Raw genomic sequence first — 20,635 nt, forward strand, 5'->3', positions numbered from 1 at the left:
TAGACTGCTTCCTGACACAATGCCCGCTTAACCCGGAAGCCAGCCACACCAATGTGTCGGAGGAAACACCATACACCTGGCGACCGTGTCAGCATGCATGCCCCCGGCCCGCCACAGGAGTTGCTAGAGCGCAATGGGACAAGGACATCCCTGCCGGACAAACCCTCCCCTAACCAGGACGACGCTGGGACAATTGTGCGCCAACCCATGGGTCTCCGGGTCGCAGCCGAACCAGGATCTATAGCGGCACAGCTAGCAACTGCGATGCAGCGCCTAAGTCCACTGTGCCACTCGGGAGGCAGGGTTTCAAATCAAATCATGCATAAATCCCTTGTGACAAGGTGAACGGAAGCTTTGAATTTGAAGTTTCAGACAAAAAATGAAATTGCTAAAAAATGTCTTGCCTTTTTATCTATTGGTAACTGGGTTGACGTGTTATGCTCGACACACTAAAGTTTGCACCACAAAACCCAAAAAATGCAAAAAAGACCTGAACTAGCTCACGAGCTCAACTAGGACCTGCATTTTGGAGCTATGTCTTTTACAACTCTCCCATTCACCTGTATGAACTTCAGCTTCGTGGCATGCTAGCCTTTTACTGGCTGCGGAGAGCCTTTTCTGTTTGCATTGTGTTGTGCACCAGGTTTTTATGTCTTTCCATGTTCTGTTTTTGAGAGCTGGCTCTGACCCATAACAGGCAATCCTCTTTGCCGGGAACCTTCTTCAGCACTTTAAATTTTCCCAAATGCTTCCAAACTGATGCTTTCTCACAGCTGCTCTTGGGCCTCTTGGGTTGAGAAGTCATTCTCCAAACCTAATCGCAAACAAAGAAAAGATTAAAACACATGATGGTCCAACACAATAGGGGAGAGGGGCATAGGGAAGGTAAGGGAGAGGAGATAAAAAGAAAAGACTTCCCCCGTGTCAGGTAAGCAGTCTCAAAGTGTACCCTCACCAACTTACCGAGTGAGTTCTGAACATCCCTCGCTGTCCTCTGATCCTGCGTCCAAGTCTTCTTGGGCCTCTTTCTGGTGTCTGTCTTCACTCTTTAGTGTGTTTTTTCAGTTCTTTCCCAGGCTTTCCTGAAAAACACAAAAAGATGGAACATACATAAGAGTAACAACAAATCCACATATTAGCAAGCAACGACATTACATTTTTGTTCAGTAATCACTCAGCCTGGTAAGTTTGACGGTGGACTGCGGCTGTTCCCTTGCTTTACGAAATCAGCCGGTGTCTACGTCACAAATTTACCAGGCTAAGTCAGTTCTGAACAGCTGTCACTCGAGTTTTAGCTGTCAGGTTCATACTCACTGATGCAGCCGGTGTCACTCAGCTGGTGTTTTGTATCATATTTGTACAACAGCTGATGAAACTATAAAAAAAATTATCAGTGTAACTTCCTGATAGTTGCTGATTGTATTTTCAATCTACATAAGACATTCTAAATCAGCAGGTTTTGCATTGGTGGAGTTTTGGCTTGCTTGGTGACATCACCAGGTGGTCTAAGTTAATAGACCAATAACAAAGAGTCTGAAATCTCTCTGCCAATAACAGCTAGTTTTGAGGCTACATTTCCCCCCCATTAGTGGATTGATCCATGTTTTGATGCTATATAGTGTTTGTTTACATTTACTTTGTTTACCCACATTGGAGTAAAACAAGCTTATATGTTGAGATCTGATGGGGTACAACAGTTGAACTAAGCTCATGAGGCATTTATAAGTTATATTCTTCAAGAATCAATATCATTAAATTGCAGGTCCAAAAATGGATTTTGCAACTGCCGATTGCCACTTCAAAATGCAGGAAATGAGGGGGTGGTTGACGGTTGGCTACATACCTTGGCACGAGAGATTCCTGCTTTTATCCGTGTTCTGACGAGAACCATTTTAAAATAGACATGTCATTAATAATGTATAGTATGACAGATTACCTATGGCAGCAACAACTGTCTCTCCCAATCAAGCCTTCCCTTCTAGCACCGCACTGTCTCTGCCAGTCCTGAGGCAAACAAAACATGTTTTCACAAAAAAATTAAAATATGTATTTGGACCATCCGGATATCCATATTTGAATAGTGCAATATTTCAAATGCCTATCCCTAGCTGCCATTTCAAAATAAAATCACTGCTAAACAAAATGTCTCACATTGTGACTAGTGCAAATAACTCGGCCTGCCACAGCAAAGCTACCGAGCTAGAACCACATTTGCATCAGAATGTAGCTAGCTACCAGTAGCTAGTTTAACATTATTCCTATGGAGTTTTTTAACATTATGCACAACACTAAATTATTTCATATGAGAACATCTAAGACATCATACCAAAGATAAGCAATGCAATAATAATCCATTCCGAAATGTATTAATGTCTACTCCAGCAACATTTAGCAGCTAGCTGGCTAATTAACCTATCAGTATAGCCAGGAAAAATGGCTCGCTAGCTAGCTGCTAGCTAGCTAACACAATGCTTCAACATAGCTAATACTTTTCCATGCATCGACGAAATGTACGTCGCTACAGCTACATTGGCCTAGTTATTGTTGAATAATAACAAAGCTAGGTAAATTCATTTAAAATAATATCGCCAGTCATTTCAAAATACTTACAGCTGAAATACACTGCTGTTTTCTTTGTGAGCATGGTGAGCTGGAGAAGGTCGCATCCACATGTAGAGTTCTGGGGGATGGGACAAGATCCCCAAATGGACCCTGGCTTTGGATCAGGTTTGAATTCCCCCCAGCTAATGATCCTTGTTAGGTTTGGGGAGGGGAAGCTGATCCTAGATCTGTATCTAGGGGAAACTTAGCCCCAGCACATAAAAGAGAGAAGGGGGAGGAGAGAGAGCGTCGCTCTCAGGAATGACAGGACACGTACAAAATCTACCAGTAAGAAATTGGTTTCAGAATATAATATATTACCTTTAGCAGTTCTAATGTCTTCATTTGCTCCATTTCATTAGTCTTGTTGATTGATTGCCGATATCTAGTTTCACAGAAAAGATGGTGTTGATAAAGAGCATCCATCTGTGTTTGTAATGCATTCATAGACATATAGTTCATACTGGTGGTCCTACCCATCACCCACTTCACTCCATTAACCCTAAACTTGCTGCTCACATGGTGGTTTGTCTAAATCTATTTGACTTTAGGTTAGTTAAGGTTAAGAAGGTAAAGATTGTGTTAGGCTGTGTCGGGAGCTCTAGTGGCAATGCTGCCTCACCCAGATCACACATTGCCCTATATAAGTATATATTGTCGCAAACTTAACCCAACACTTACCACCTTCTGATCTCTTGGTGTAATGGATAAGGTGTTGGCTTGCTAGTCGCTGGACCGGGGTTCGAGTCCCAGTTGGAGCTACCCCCAAATTTGTTACACTGGTATCAGAAGTGGGATAGTGACTGTGAAGCCATGTGTGTACATGTGAGAGACTTGCTATAAAGAAGTGTGGGGGCATGCTCTCCCAAAGGAAGGAGGTAATGTAGCAACCTTAATCCAACACTGATCAAACTCATCTTGAGGTTTGGACATCTTGGCGTAGCACTTAAGGTGTTGGCTTGACAGTTGATGGACCCATGTTCAAAACCTGTTTGGGGCGACCGCATGAATTCACTAAAATATATTTGTTTGCCTACGGGCAAGGAGACCCGGTTTTGAGACAGAAGGGGCATTACGCCATTGCTGTTTGCAAAAAAAACACAACATTGGTGGAAGCAGTGGAATTGTCCTTTGGGAGAGGTGTGCACATTTCATGGGCAGGATCTGTACCCGGGCCTCCCATGGGAAAAACCAGTGTCTTGACCATTAAACCAAGATGTAATGCCCTCTTGAGCTGAGGGTGACACTGATTTTAAACTTGCAAGCAGGACTACCTCATTACCAGATCATGAGACACGCACATGGGATAGTGTAAAGGGAACTTTGCCTAGGAAGCCCATGCCAGGTCACAGTTGTAAATGAGAACTTGTTCTCAACTAGCCTACTTGGTTAAATAAAGGTGAAATAAAAAAAAGTGTTAGAAGGTGGAAGATAGAGAATTAGTCCAGTAACTTAATGGTCACTGGTTTGAGTCCTGAGTCAGGCAACAAAACGTGGGATTTGATCTGAACTGGCAGATCTGTGACCAAACCCTTCAGAAAAACAAATTCCCTTTGTTCCCCGTAATTTGGACTAATAAATTGTACTGGCGCCGGAGAGGATGGCTGCCGTTTTATTGGCTCTTAACCAACCGTGCTATTTTGTTTGTTTTTTCACATTGTTTGAAACTTATTTTGTACATAATGTTGCTGCTACCGTCTCTTATGACCGAAAAGAGCTTCTGGACATCAGAACAGCGATTACCCACCTTGAATTGGATGAATAATTTTTCTTTAATGAGTCAGACGAGAGGGATTTACTCCAGACACCTGAACAGGCCCTCATCCCTGTCATTCGTAGGAAAAAAAGACAGATTCGCAGAAGGAGATCGGGGTGCCATGTGAGGATCAGGCAAAGAGTGGCTAATCTGCCTTTGCCATCCGTACTGTTAGCCAAGGTACAATAGGTGGAAAATAAATGGGACGAACTAAAAGCACGTATATCCTACCAACGGGACCTTAAAAACTGTAATATCTTATGTTTCACAGAGTCGTGGCTGAACGACGTCATTAATAACATACAGCTGGCGGGTTATACACTAATCGGGAGGATAGAACAGCAGCCTCTGGTAAGACAAGGGGTAGGGGTCTATGTATATTGTAAATAACAGCTGGTGCACGATATCTAAGGAAGTCTCAAGGTTTTGCTCGCCTGAGCTAGAGTATCTCATGATAAGCTGCAGACCACACTATCTACCTAGAAAGTTTTCATCTATATTTTTCATAGCCACCACCACAGACCGATGCTGGCACTAAGACCGCACTCAATGAGCTGTATACCGCCATAAGCAAACAGGAAAACGCTCATCCAGCGGCGGCGCTCCTAGTGGCCGGGGACATTAATGGAGGGAAACTTAAATCAGTTTGACCTAATTTCAACCAGCATGTTAAATGTGCAACCAGAGGGAGGGAAAAAAACTAACTCTAGACCACCTATACTCCACACACAGAGATGCGTACAAAGCTCTCCCTCGCCCTCCATTTGGCAAATCTGACCATAATTCTATCCTCCTCATTCCTGCTTACAAAAATGTTTTAAGCAGGAAGCAAAAGTGGTCAGATGAAGCAGATGCTAAACTACAGGACTGTTTTGCTCGCACATACCCATACCAGAAGCCATGGATTACAGGCAACATCCGCACAGATCTAAAGGGTAGAGCTTCCGCTTCAAGGAGCGGGACTAACCCGGAAGCTTATAAGAAATCCCGCTATGCCCTCCGACGAACCATCAAACAGGCAAAGTGTCAATACAGGACTAAGATCGAATCGTACTACACCGGCTCCGACGCTCATCGGATGTGGCAGGGCTTGCCAACTATTACAGACTACAAAGGGAAGCACAGCCGAGAGCAGCCCAGTGACACGAGCCTACCAGACGAGCTAAATAACTTCTACGCTCGCTTCAAGGCAAGTAACACTGAAACATGCATGAGAGCATCAGCTGTTCCGGACGACTGTGTGATCATGCTCTCCGCAGCCGATGTAAGACCTTTAAACAGGTCAACATTCATAAGGCCGCAGAGCCAGATAGATTACCAGGCCGTGTACTCCGAGCATGCTCTGACCAACTGGCAAGTGTCTTCACTGACATTTTCAACCTCTCCTTGTCAGAGTCTGTAATACCAACATGTTTCAAGCAGACCACCATAGTCCCTGTGCCTAAGAACACTAAAGTAACCTGCCTAAATGACAACCGACCCGTAGCACTCACATCTGTAGCCATGAAGTGCTTTGAAAGGCTGGCCATGGCTCACATCACCACCATTATCCCAGAAACCCTAGACCCACTCCAAGTTGCATACCGCCCCAACAGATGATGCAATCTCTATTGCACTCCACACTGCCCTTTCACACATGGACAAAAGGAGCACCTATGTGAGAATGCTATTCATTGACTACATCTCAGCATTTAACACCACAGTGCCCTCAAAGCTCATCACTAAGCTAAGGACCCTGGGACTAAACACCGCCCTCTGCAACTGGATCCTGGACTTCCTGACGGGCCGCCCCCAGGTGGTAAGGGTAGGAAACAACATATCCGCCACACTGATCCTCAACAAGGGGGCACTTCTAGGATGCATGCTCAGTCCCCTCCTGTACTCCCTGTTCACTCATGACTGCATGGCCAGGCACGACTCCAACACCATCATTAAGTTTGCCGATGACAACAGTGGTAGGCCTGATTCACCGACAAAAACGAGAAAGCCTATAAGGAGGAGGTCAGAGTCCTGACAATGTGGTGCAAGGACAACAACCTCTTCCTCAATGTGATCAAGACAAAGGAGATGATTGTGGACTACAGGACAAGGAGGACTGAGCACGCACCCATTCTTATCGACGGGGCTGTAGTGGAGCAGGTTCAGAGCTTCAAGTTCCTTGGTGTCCACATCACCAAAGTATCATGGTCAAAACACACCAAGACAGTCGTGAAGGGGGCAAGACAAAGCCTATTCCCCCACAAGAGATTGAAAAGATTTCTCATGGATTCTCAGATCCTCAAAAAAAATCTACAGCTGCACCATCGAGAGCACCCTGACTGGTTAAATCACTGCCTGGTATGGCATCTGCTCAGACTTTGACTGCAAGGCACTACAGAGGGTAGTGAGTATGTCCCAGTACAACACCGGGGCCAAGCCTCCTGCCATCCAGGACCTCTATACCAGGCGTTGTCAGAATAAGGCCCTAAAAATTGTCAAAGACTCAAGCCACCCTAGTCATAGAATGTTCTCTCTGCGACCGCACGGCAAGCGGTACCGGAGCGCCAAGTCAAGGTCCAAAATACAAATTGTTTACTTAACACTTATTTTTCTTAAACTGCATTGTTGGATAAGGGCTCGGAAATAAGCATTTCACTATAAGGTCTACACTTGTTGTATTCTGTGACAAATAAAATCAGATTTAACATTACCTTTGCTAATGAAACAACTTTGTTGAAGTCTGGTTTGATGGTAATCACTCCATATCCATCTGCTCTTATCGTGCACAACAAGCATTCCTTCTCCTTTTGGCCAAGTCTGAGGAATACAAGAATACAATGCCACTTTTCAATTCCTGAATTGGAATCTACTTCAAAGTTATTACATACAAAGCAGCGTAATAAGTGCATAGGCTACATAGTGGTTTTTCCCCTTGTGCTACTCACTTGCCCGGTGGTCCCAGGTCCCCCATGATGTGCATGGTCTGTACAGGTGTGTTGACCACGTGGCTGGTCTTCACAAAGTCCTTCGAGGGCTCCCAGGTAATCAGCCTGGACTTGGGGAAGGTGCTGTCACTGCAGACCAACAGAATACCACAACCACATTTTGCATACAAGGGTAATGTGAACATACCGGTACACTGTTTGTCTTCAAAGCAGCACATCACACATCAATGTTGCTTCAATTACATTCACTTTAATAATAATTCACTTTGGTGACTAACAGGGACCTACACTGGCTGTCTGTCCTGTCGTCTGTGTCTGACATTGGCCATCCTATGTGCCAGGAAGGTAGGGTTGGACTTGACCTGCGTCACCATACTCTGGGAATCCTGTAATGGTTATATCAAAAACAGCTTTAAAACACTAACGTTTCTTTGGGACAGAAACAAGGTAAATTCTTTGTTTTGAATAATGAAATTGTCACGTCTGCTCCCGCTCCCCTCTCTGGAGCACGAGGTCGCCAGGCTGCTCATCAATACGCACACCTGTCACCATCGTTACGCGCACCAGCGCTTCAACGGACTCACCTGGATCACGTCATTGATTGCCTCCCCTATATCTGTCACTTCCTCAGTTTCATTCCCTTGTCTACATTGATGTCGTTTTGTTTCTCTTGTCCAGACTCTGTTCTTCTTTAGTTTCATGTCTATTTATTAATAAATCCTCACCCTGTACTTGCTTCCTGTCTCCCAGCGTCTGTGGTTATGGAACCGTTACAGAAATGGAGATTCTGTAGAAACCCACCCCTTCCCAATTGGTGTAGCAGTCAGAATCGGTGTAGGTGAAAATCCTGCGGTTCCGTCTGCCCCTGGTCCGCTCCAGAGCCATGATCTCTGTGTGGTACTGTCTCTCCAGTGGAGTCTGGTATACTGACTCACTCTGGAACAAAACCACTTCATATTACACACACACACACACACACACACACACACACACACACACACACACACACACACACACACACAACTTACTATGCAAAATCAAACTATCCTAAACAGTAAAGTCTTATTTGTTATAAGGACACTGGTAGAGGACCTACCTGACTGAACAGCTTCTCCTGCCAGCCTACCACCAACTCCTCCTCATCATCATCTCCGTCTGAAAACACAATCAAGATGTTCTGGTCCATATCTAGCCACCACGAAAATAACATCTACTCAACTAAGAAGCATCTAACATCTTTCTGTTTCAAAACATCTAACATCTTTCTGTTTCAAAACAGTGTTAATACCTGATTGAGCCTGTGAGTTGAGGGTGTCCAGCTCAATGCCTCCCCTCTCCTGTTGAGTCAAAACCTGCTGCTGAAGGTGTTGGGAGAGGGCTGCTGTGGAGGTGAATCTCTGAATATGGATCCTGTAACACCATTGTAAATATAAACAAGGTAAACAGGATTCTAGCTAGCTAAATAACATGTTTTCATGGCAAACTCAGGGATCAGGTCAAGCAATATACTGGGTGTTTATCATCATCTGCTTTGAGAGCTAACGTTAGCTAACGACATTGTCTTGCTTTTATGGCAATGCAAGGAATAAAAGCCACACAAAGGCCAACTGCAACTTACTTAATTGTAAGGTTTTTGACAGCATCTCGGGAACGATAGGCAGCCTCTCCGGTGTCGGTGCTCCAGCCGTCTGCCATGTTGTAACGTTAGGAACTTTATTGATGGCTAGCTAACTAGCTAGATTAGCAACATACACACACGCGCAGCAAGCAATTGAGACAATTTTGTAGCTAGTACTTTTCACAAGCGTCTGCTCGTTGCATGGTAACAACAGTCTACCTGCCTGGTTGGGTTTCTGGGGAGCAATCCAACTATTTATTGGTTCACTACCGCCACCTACCGTGGGATCCAGTCCAGAGCTGCAGAATAAACCCCCCACTGATAACAGGTAAGGTAATATCAGTACAATAATATTCCCTTGCTGTAAAAAGTTTAAGAACCCCTGATGTATTTAATTAAGACAAAAATCTGTCTGACACAAATAATTGCAATTTAAAAAGCTTTATTGGAAATACACGTTTCAAACAGCACAATTCAAGTACAGATGAGTGTAGCTAAATCAGATACATGCTAATTTAGTTTAAATGTGATGCAGTCCTCCAGTCCCAGTTCATTTGCACTCTTTTGACATGCTTCAGACCAGATGCATGCTCCACTTCAGTGTACAATGGTCCTGAATTTGCATATCACAGTGTTTGAAGCTTCTACATTCTGCATCTCTCTGCTGTCTTTCATCTGAAGCCATATCCTCCAGGGTCTAAACAGGTGTAGATTTCCATCTCTGTGTGGGAGACCAGATATTGCAAGGAGACCAGTAAGGGGCCCTCACCTCTTCACTTTGGCCCAAGGATACCAGTGACACTGCCCTAAGGTTGGTGCTGTTCTTTGGATGAGACTGTGGAGACAGAGGTCTTATCTCTCTGTGGTTACTAAAGATGTCATGGCACTTATGACATGAGTAGAGGTGTTGACCCTGCTTCTCCTGGATATATTTCCAAGCCTAAGCATGTAAATACAACTCATTATCATAGGCTGGATGGAGACCAATATCGGTTTTTTTTTATAATGCTGCATGTCTCAAAATATAAGAATGAGACCAATATATGTATTTTGCTAATCATAATTCCTGTCTCTGAAATTACGTTTGTGTGTGTTGTAGGAATAACCAATACTCAAAATCTGTGTGTGTGTGTGTGTGTGTGTGTGTGTGTGTGTGTGTGTTAGAAGTAATAGTTGGCCATTATTTCTTTGAACATCTCAGTTTGGGCAGCAGCCACTGAAGAAACCTGTCAATCAAAAACCACAGGAGAATAAATAGTATTATAAACTGGGTGGTTCGATCCCTGAATGCTGATTGGCTGACAGCCGTGGTATATTTAAGCAATAAGGCACGAGGGGGTGTGGTATATGGTCAATATACCACACCTAAGGGCTGTTCTTAGGCACAACACGACACGGAGTGCCTGGATACAGCCCTTAGCCGTGGTATAATGGCCATATACCACAAACCCCCAAGGTTTCTTTTTGCTATTATGAACTGGTTACCAACGTAATTAGAGCAGTAAAAATAAATGCTTTGTCATACCTGTGGTATACGGTCTGATACACCACGGCTGTCAGCCAATCACCATTCAGGGCTCGAACCACCCAGTTTATAACAGACCATATACCACGGGTGTGACAAAAACATGTATTTTTACTGCTCTAATTACGTTGGTAACCAGCTAATAATAGCAATAAGGCACCTCGGGGGTTTGTGGTATATGGCCAATATTCCACGGCTAAGGGCTGTATCCAGGTACTCCGTGTTGCGTTGTGCATAAGAACAGCCCTTAGCCATGATATATTGGCCATATACCACACCTCCTCGTGCCTTATTGCGTAAGTTTGCACTTACACATCAGATAGCTGCTCTTTCTCTGCTACCTCATTCTATTTCTCTAATTCTCTAGTCTAGTATTCCCTGGTTATGTTCCACTTCTCCCTCCTCTATTTCCTCACCTCTTCCCCAGACTCTTCTTTTCCTCTTTCTTGTCCTCCTCCTTACTTTCTCCAACATTTCCCATCTGTTGTATCTTACTGGCCTTCTCTTGCTTCACTACTTTTTTGGCCTTGCCCTTGTTTTTCTTATTGACCTTCCCTTCCTGAATATTTTGGACAAGGAGATAAAGTAATGTAAGCTTATAGGTTTTCTCTTCTCTTGAGCTACGATACCTAGAGCTATGCTATACTATAGAAGGACTTATGCTATACTATAGAAGGACTTAAGGCCAATATTCCCTTCTTGTATTTCCTCTCACCTGTGGGGCCACTCCAGCCATTTCCTGGAGCAGCTTCCTGCCGGACTCGCTCAGGTTGGTGATGGGAGCCAGGCGAGGGCTGTGGCGGTATGGGAAGTTCTCTGTTCGGGGCGGAGCGATAATGACAGGGCTGAGAGGAGTCAGAGGCCTTGGGACATTTACTGGGTAGGGAGAGCCTACAGCAGAGGGCAGGGCCCGTAGGGCTTCAGCCAGGGTCCGGGGTGCTGCGGTCACAAGAGGAGAGAGACCATTCTTGACAAATACAGAACCTGAGTCCTTCCCTGGGCTCTGTAGGACCAGAAAGTAAAGTAACATATCAGGAAAGTGCTATGTTCAACACAATCTGTAGAAATACTTTATAACTACTCTATACATATTGCAGATACATGACTACACTCAATAAGTAATTGTCTGCATCATTTCCAATCCCCCATGTGTATATATATATATATAAACAAATGTAATATGCAGAACTTACCAGGAAGTCTGACTCATCGAAGGAGTGGAGAGACAGATCATCATCCATAACCCTCACGTCAAGCTTGGTCACCTTTCCATCCTCAACTTTCAGCGGTGGTGTCCTCCTTTCATGATCCTCATCATCACACTGTGTATCAGAGTCAACTAGTCAGAGACCATCCTCCTCACAGTGATGTCACTCAACAAAGACATGGACGGTAGGGTACAACTCTTTTACCTCCGATTCACAGTCAGTGTAGGAGTAGATGGAAAAGTCATCAGAACTGGAGGATGAGGTCACATCATATTTTCTCTCCATCAGCCGAGTCACCCTTCCAGACTGAGGAGACAGAGAAAGGCATGTACTCATGGCAGCCATAGAATACACTGGCATTGACCCTCAAGGAAATGTAGAATATGTAGGCAATCCAACATGGTTGTACAAGTAGTGAGTAATACATGGGTAACTGAAAATGCAATAAATGCAACTCCCATAACATTAGGGGTGGGGCTAAAGACCTTCCATAGTATAGGATTCTTTAGCATCTCGAATGGATGATTGTCAATTCAACCAAGCCACCCAAAATGGCCATATGAATCAACAGATTGATCTATTTGTTGTGTCTCTATGGGAACAGCAGAGATGACCTGGCTGAGAGGCTCTGGATTGATGCTCCATCCATCCCCAGATGTTTGGTCCTGCCCATAGCTCACAATGATTGGCTGTTAACAGTAAAGAATGAATTCAACACTGCTTTGCTCATTTTGGCCTTGATTTGTGTGTCAATAAATAATATAAGTACTGTTATGTGGTTGAATTTGAATGTGACTTACAGGCCTTTTGTGGATCTGAGGGGTCTGCACTGAAGTAGACTGTCAAGACAGCATTCAATGTGGTTAGATAGGGATTTCTGCATTTGCTTTCATTCTGATAACTGCAGTTTGTACATGCAGAATGCATAACTAATGTGTATGTGTTATTGTTTCAGGTCGGATATGACTTACAGGCTTTGGCCTTCTGTGCACCTTGCCGGTTGGCCACAACACGGAATCAGGGGTGTTCACCCTCACTGGTTTCAACTGTCAACACAACACTCAATTTAAAATGTGATAATATAACAAAAACAGGACAAAACAAACAAATATTTGATATTTACCACATAAGGGCGGCGTCTTAAAGCTCTTTTGATTCTCTCATCATTACGGTCCATCTTTCTTTCTGAGGGAAACATTTCCATCAATTGATTGACACGAAACACATCCTGACTCACACACAGACACACACACACAAAGATGGCATTCCAAATGGCGCCCTATTCCCTATATAATATATATATATATATATATATATATATATATATATATATATATATATATATATATATATATATATATATATATATATGTATATGTTGGGAAGGAGGTGCCCCAAAAGGCCAAAGATTACCTGCAACAACCTGAGTGAAGAAAACGATTGTAGATTAAATCAAATCTGAACACAGTTTATGTAGTGAATTAATGCATGGCTACGTCATTTTATATCACAGCTTTATGACCGCGCATAATACGTCACAAGAAAAAGGCTTGTTTGGAGCCGGACTGGTGGTCGCATCTTCTCACTGGTTGTAGCTCAATAACGAACGTGATGTGCTTATTATATCCTAATGACTGAGTAATGGTTGTATCGATGGTTGGTTGGACGTTTTACATAGATAGGCCAACATGATATCAACAGGAAGAAACCATTCCTTGCCAAATATATTTGTATTATTGTTTTACTTTGAGTAACATTAAGGAACACAATGGAAGCCGTTAACTTTATTGTGTTGTCCCTGGCCTGACACGTTTTATTTAATTAAATGGTTTTATTATTTTATTAAACTGTCAAATCAAATATATCTATCTAGCTTTCTATCTAACTCAAATGAGCTGTTGAGGACTCTTTGGTCATCACATTTCAGGCACAAGCCAGCAGGTGGAAGTGTCTTTAAATGCAGCACTGCCTTAGCGCACTTCATGATCTGCGCAACAGTAACTTTGTGGTTGTGAAAGTGATTCATCCAAATGCGGAAGTCCAGCACATTTGTTTTGGTTTAGCAAGCTAGCTACTCAAGTCTTGGCTAAAGTGTTGTGCAATATTGGAGGAAAAGTGTCGTAACTGACATGTATTGTGCTTGAATATCCTAATAGTTTGACAAGTATGCACTGAGCATCAACATGATCACCCGAATAGTTTAGAAAGATGTGGTTCAGAGGTTCAAGAGTTTTACTACTGAGTTCAGGCTAAAAAGTGGCATTGTTGCTGTCATTATAGTATCATTTGTTTTGTTTACTGTCACTGCATATTCTGGTTTATCAGAGGATGTCTAAAGTCTTGGAACTAGTTTTTGCCAATGGGCATGGTACGTTAGCAAGGAGGGACTGATTGATTTAAGAATCATATGCTCGGTAGCTAACTAGCTACTTTGTATGGGACTGTTGTAACGTTATCTAGCTTGCTACAACTTGTAGCTAACGTTAATGACATAACATATGGTGCCAGTAGGCCACAGCAGCAAGCTAGAGCACAACACATCAATGCCGCTGATGTCTGTCAACCCGATCATTTCAGTTTTAATCCTCTCCTCTTCCTTTGCGGTACACAAGCTCATCACATACTCCTTCCACCACAAGACAGTGACCCAGCTACTCTTCAGCATTGGGGTTATGGTGCTTCTCTGGTGGGATTGAGAAGAGTGTGGACACTGTTTGGTTCCTCCTCATGTTTCAGCTGCTCTCTATCAGCACAGGGGTGTTGTACACCCTCCTGCGGCTGGTACTGTTTGGTGCATCTGCCCAGAATCAAGTGGAGGGGTTAGTTCCTGTATCTCTCTCCCTTATGGGTATGGCTACAGTGTACTCACTTATGGTTGAGGGCTTTCTTTTTGGGGTCAGTGTACCCATGTTAGCCCTGGCTGTTTCTGGTCATCGCAACACTTTTGGTCCCAAACACTGTCTTCCTCTGCAACCCCATCATCGCAGGGGGATCTCTATCCTTACTCCAACCTTATTGTGGTTGAAAATAACCATGATACTCTGCAGTATGTCACAGCTTTAAGTGTGCTTAGTAGAGTAGTTAAGTTGTAATATGTTTATGTGCGGCGCTGTGGTCTAAGGCACTGCATCTTTGTCTACAGTCCCTGGTTCGAATCCAGGCTGTATCACATCCGGCCGTGATTGGGAATCCCATAGGACGGTGCACAATCGGCCCAGCTCTGTCCGGGTTTTGCCAGGGTAGGCCGTCATTGTAAATAAGAATTTGTTCTTAACTGACTTGCCTAGTTAAATAAAGGTTCAATAAAAATAAATGATATACTTGAAATTTGTGTTGAGTCATCATGCTGTACATAATGGGATGTTTGGTTAGGAAAATCTACCATCACTGTGTCACACATTCTCCTTATCTTGCTCTGGGGAAACATGGAAAGGGCTGGCACCCACTTCTAGACATGTCTGATGCTAGGGCATCAGTGCTGGACAAGAAGATGCCTTTCAGGCTGCTGAGGGACAACTTTGGTTTTAGAAGTGTTTTTCTTTTTTCATCCGGTTGGACAAATACTCCAAACAGCCTTCCCAACCGCGTCCTCATGGCCCTAAAGCACACTTTTGCCTCATTTTGTATCACCTTTCAATGATAAATCTGTGGGGGCCAAAAATGCAATTTCAGAATGTGGGGGAGAGGGGCATGTCTCCCTGTCCCCAGTGAAAGTTGTGCCCCTGAACATTGATGTCCTGTATGACCCTGCATCAATAGAGAAGGAAGACGGTCCACCCACCCTGAGTACTGAGAAAGCACTAGACGCATCATTTATCCTATAAGACGAGAGGTCATTAAATTAACATGATTGCTGGGTGCAAGCCAGAGTACATGATGTACTACAGTATAATAAGGAGCAGTTTCAATAGATGATCCTCAGCGTAATTGAATACTGTACAATAGGCCCCTAGTGGTCCCCATGATTAGATAGAGAATCACTGTTTAGTTAGATAAGCTCTGTAATCTCTCCACATTCTCATTGGTTGCAGAATCATTTCTACCCAGTCCAAGCCTACGCTCCAGTTTCCTCCAACCTACAGGCTACCGATACCACACCAAAGACATTTGAAGGCTGGGCCCACTCCTACTATACACAGGGGAGCCCTGTTCAGTTCTCAGGTTATTATGGTCACAACCATGGATATGCCCTCAAGCATAGCTTTGGGTAAAGTCACGAACATGAACACAGCTGCAGCCACAGTCAAGGTCATGGACATAGTCATGGACACAGTTATTGGCAGACATCTGCCTCTCAAACCAGCAGTCACTCAGCTCCAGTGGCTGAACATCTACATATACATTCTCAACATTCTCTCCAGTCTGTGTCTGTCAGTGCCCCCCAGAGTTTCACAGCAAACATGCCCGAGTCTGTGATGGTTCACCCAGGTGCACCTGTGTCTTTATTGACAGATTGATGACATAGAAAACTCATTGAATGACAGAGCTCTCTCATTTGTTATACGTTGAAATGTAATTTACTTGGACATGGAGTTTGAGGCAGTACTTAAAAAGGTACACCGTTTCTTCACTGATGATTTTGGTTTGAAGTGTCAATCAGACTCTGAATGTTCAAGGTCAAATCAATGCAAGAAGGTTTTGATTGTCAGACCACTCCTTTTGGCTTGTACATTGTATTGTTTGACACATATGGTAGACAAGTCTCTTGGAACTCTTGCTTTATACAACCTTGATAAATCAGGCAATTTATATTACACTGATGTATTCTGTTTTTCTTTCCTTAACTACTTACAGCAATGAAATGAAATAGCATCCACTCACCAGTAAATTACATCCATTACATGCAGTATGTTTGGTAATGCATCATTCAACATTATTGTAAATTCTGGAGCAGGGAGCAGTGGTTGAGGTTATCAAGAGTGTGGGCTACAAGGGCAGATTATGATGTAATCTTTAGAAAATTAGGTAGTTGGGCCTCCTGAGTGGCACAGCAGTGTAAGCATCGCAGTGCTTGAGGCGTCACTACAGACCCGGGTTCGATCTCAGGCTGTGTCACAGCCGGCCTTGACCGGGAGTCCCGTGAGACGGCCCACAATTGGCCCCGCTGACTTTGGTCACCAGCTGGACGGTGTTTCCTCCAACACATTGGTGCGGCTTCCGGGTTAAGCGAGCAGTGTGTCAAGAAGCAGTGCAGCTTAGCAGGGTCCTGTTTCGGAGGATGCATGGCTCTTGACCTTCGCCTCTCCCGAGTCCATAGAGGAGTTGCAGCGATGGGACAATTGAATATCATGAAAATTGGGGAGAAAAATGACAAAAAATATATAAATAATAATTGGTCGTTGTGCACAGTAAAGAGAAGCCATAAATGACAACCAAGACTAGATATAGCAAATCAATGATCATTATTTCTTTACAAATGCATGTTTTCAATTTATACTGTTTATATACAAATAGCTATTTTGCATAAACAACTGGATCAAGTGGTAAGAGTCACGTAACAGGTCATTAGCCTTCCCTGTAGCTCAGTTGGTAGAGCATGGTGTTTGCAACACCAGGGTTGTGGGTTCGATTCCCACGGGGGGCCAAGTACGAAGAAAAAAAAAAATGTATGAAAATGAAATGTATGCATTCACTACTGTAAGTCGCTCTGGATAAGAGCGTCTGCTAAATGACTAAAATGTAAATGTAAAATGTAATGATGGAACACGTCATTCGATATCAGTAATGCAAGAGAAAAAGTTCAAAGGAACACCATTTTTACAGTTTACCACCACTTAATCAAAGACCTATATCTTAATGAACCAATGGAAAACAAGGCTCAATGACTGAATAGTTACTGCAATTTAAATATACAAATTTAACAATATTTGGTACAATATGAATGTGCTACAAGTATGGATATTTTACTCTAATCTTACTCTGCTCTCTGTATTTACACATCCTTCTTAGAGCATCTGAATATGCAGCCACGTTGAATTTTGTAAATACATTTACAGACAGCAAATATGGAATGCTTTCAATACCTTACATTTGAAATGAGTTAATATACAAGAAGGATCTTCACAGCATGATAGATGTCCTGATGCAATATTTCATATCATAAGCACCTCTGTTTTTGCCTACTTTCACTTACAAATCAAATAAGTTTATTTGTCACGTGCGCCGAATACAACAGGTGTAGTAGACCTTACAGTGAAATGCTTACTTACAGGCTCTAACCAACAGTGCCATTTTTAAGTTAAAAAAAGGTATTAGGTGAACAATAGATTAGAATAAAAACAGTGAAAAATAACAGTAGCGAAGCTATATACAGTAGCGAGGCTATAACAGTAGTGAGGCTATATACAGGCACCGGTTAGTCAGGCTAATTGAGGTAGTATGTACGTGAAGGTATGGTTAAAGTGACTACACATATATTTATTTTTCATTTATTTCACCTTTATTTAACCAGGTAGGCTAGTTGAGAACAAGTTCTCATTTGCAACTGCAACCTGGCCAAGATAAAGCAAAGCAGCTCGACACATACAACAACACAGAGGTACACACGGAATAAACAAACATACAATCAATAATACAGTAGAAAAATCTATAAACAGCATGTGCAAATGAGGTAGGATAAGAGAGGTAAGGCAATAAATAGGCCATGGTGGCAAAGTAATTACAATATATGATAAACAGAGAGTAGCAGCAGCATAAAAGAGGGGTTGGGGGGGGCACACAATTCAAATAGTCCGGGTAGCCATTTGATTAGCTGTTCAGGAGTCTTATGGCTTGGGGGAAAAGCTGTTGAGAAGCCTTTTGGTCAAAGACTTGGCGCTCCGGTACCGCTTGCCATGCGGTAGTAGAGAGAACAGTCAATGACTGGGGTGGCTGGGGTTTCTGACAATTTTTAGGGCCTTCCTCTGACACCGCCTGGTGTAGAGGTCCTGGATGGCAGGCAGCTTAACCCCAGTGATGTACTGGGCCGTGCACACTACCCTCTGTAGTGCCTTGCGGTTGGAGGCCGAGCAGTTGCCGTACCAGGCAGTGATGCAACCGGTCAGGATGCTCTCGATGTTGCAGTTGTAGAACCTTTTGAGAATCTCAGGACCCATGCCAAATCTTTTTAGTTTCCTGAGGGGGAAAAGGCTTTGCCGTGCCCTCTTCACGACTGTCTTGGTGTGTTTGGACCATTCTAGTTTGTTGGTGATGTGGACACCAAGGAACTTGAAGCTCTCAACCTGCTCCACTTCAGCCCCATTGATGAGAATGTGGGCGTGCTCGATCCTCCTTTTCCTGTAGTCCACAATCATCTCCTTAGTCTTGGTTACGTTGAGGGATAGGTTGTTATTCTGGCACCACCCGGCCAGGTCTATGACCTCCTCCCTATAGGCTGTCTCGTCGTTGTCGGTGATTTGGCCTACCACTGTTGTGTCGTCTGAAAACTTAATGATGGTGTTGGAGTCATTCATTGCCACGCAGTTGTGGGTGAACAGGGAGTACAGGAGGGGACTGAGCACGCACCCCCGAGGGGCTCCAGTGTTGAGGATCAGCGTGGCAGATGTGTTGCTACCTACCCTCACCACCTGGGGGCGGCCTGTCAGGAAGTCCAGGATCCAGTTGCAGAGGGAGGTGTTTAGTCCCAAGATCCTTAGCTTAGTGATGAGCTTTGAGGGCACTATGGTGTTGAACGCTGAGCTGTTGTCAATGAATAGCATTCTCACGTAGGTGTTCCTTTTGTCCAGGTGGGAAAGGGCAGTGTGGAGTGCAATAGAGATTGCATCATCTGTGGATCTGTTTGGGCGGTATGCAAATGTAGTGGGTCTACAAAAACAATGTGTAACATTTAATGTATATTAGCTCCAACTTTTCTAATCTGATGGAAAACAACAAAGGTCTGCCTGCACTCTTAATTTTATAAAAAAATCTATTGGTTTATTACAAAATATAGATTTTTTTTCTTCCTATAACCTTAAAGGAGAATGTGGACCAAATCTCACCCTCCTCCACCCCTCACCCAAATGAAATAGGTTAACATCTAGGGCAGTGGTACACACACTTTTTATAGTCCCGTACCCCTTCAAACATTCAACCTCCAGCTGCGTACCCCCTCTAGCACCAGGATCAGCGCACTCTCAAATGTGTTTTTTTGCCATCACTGTAAGCCTGCCACACACACACTATACGATACATTTATTAAACATAAGTGTGAGTGTGAGTTTGTCACAACCTGGCACGTGGGAAGTGACAAAGAGCTCTTATAGAACCAGGGCACAAATAATAATATAATAATAATCAATAATTTTCATCTTTATTTAGCCATCTTACATATAAAACTTTATTTGTTAATCGAAAATTGTGAACAACTCACCACAGGTTAATGAGGTGTGCTTGAAAGGATGCACATAACTCTGCAATGTTGGGTTGTATTGGAGAGAGTCTCAGTCTTAAATAATTTTCCACACACAGTCTGTGCCTGTATTTAGTTTTCATGTTAGTGAGGGCCGAGAATCCAGTCTCACATAGATACGTTGTTGCAAAGTGCATCAGTGTCTTAACAGGCGATTTGCCAAGGCAGGATACACTGAGCGCTGCCCAATCCAGAAATCTGGCAGTGGCTTCTGATTAAATTCAATTTTCACAGAACCGGTTGTTGCAATTTCTCTTGTTCAGATATCGGTAAGTGGACTGGAGGCAGGGCATGAAAGGGATAATGAATCCAGTTGTTTGTGTCATCCGTTTCGGGAAAGTACCTGCATAATTGCGCACCCAACTCACTCAGGTGCTTCGCTATATCACATTTGACATTGTCCGTAAGCTTGAGTTCAATTGCACAAAAAAAATCATACAATGATAGAAATACCTGTGTGTTGTCCTTGTTAATGCAGACAGAGAAGAGCTCCAACTTCTTAATCATAGCCTCAATTTTGTCCCGCACCCTGAAAATAGTTACGGAGACTCCCTGTAATCTTAGATTCAGATCATTCAGGCGAGAAAAAAACATCACCCAGATAGGCCAGTCAT

At 43.4% G+C, this 20,635-nt stretch overlaps 1 protein-coding gene across 6 annotated transcripts; it reads right to left on the bottom strand.

Annotated features, from left to right (window-relative positions):
* Window positions 1-311: 311 nt before the first annotated feature.
* On the bottom strand, window positions 312-9,117 carry LOC115148719 (Meckel syndrome type 1 protein-like). Of its 6 annotated transcripts, none has more exons than XR_003866721.1 (13): window positions 8,900-9,116; window positions 8,570-8,691; window positions 8,378-8,436; window positions 8,083-8,217; window positions 7,570-7,667; window positions 7,282-7,410; window positions 7,048-7,153; window positions 2,923-2,986; window positions 2,611-2,795; window positions 1,937-2,004; window positions 1,315-1,375; window positions 964-1,082; window positions 312-814 (listed from the first exon to the last, which is right to left on the bottom strand). XR_003866721.1 is itself a non-coding variant. In XM_029690879.1 (8 exons), exons 1-8 carry the CDS (start codon window positions 8,974-8,976, stop codon window positions 1,062-1,064), a joined length of 747 nt encoding a protein of 248 aa, XP_029546739.1. In that variant the 5' UTR covers window positions 8,977-9,116; the 3' UTR covers window positions 1,056-1,061. The 6 variants fall into 6 exon arrangements, 3 of the variants coding, with proteins under 3 accessions (XP_029546739.1, XP_029546737.1, XP_029546740.1); XR_003866719.1 differs by having other exon boundaries at window positions 2,611-2,805; XR_003866720.1 differs by lacking the exons at window positions 312-814; window positions 1,315-1,375 and having other exon boundaries at window positions 1,057-1,082; window positions 2,611-2,805.
* Window positions 9,118-20,635: the final 11,518 nt, after the last annotated feature.

This window comes from Salmo trutta, chromosome 15 (assembly GCF_901001165.1).
Source record: "Salmo trutta chromosome 15, fSalTru1.1, whole genome shotgun sequence".
NCBI classification, from domain to species: domain Eukaryota; kingdom Metazoa; phylum Chordata; class Actinopteri; order Salmoniformes; family Salmonidae; genus Salmo; species Salmo trutta.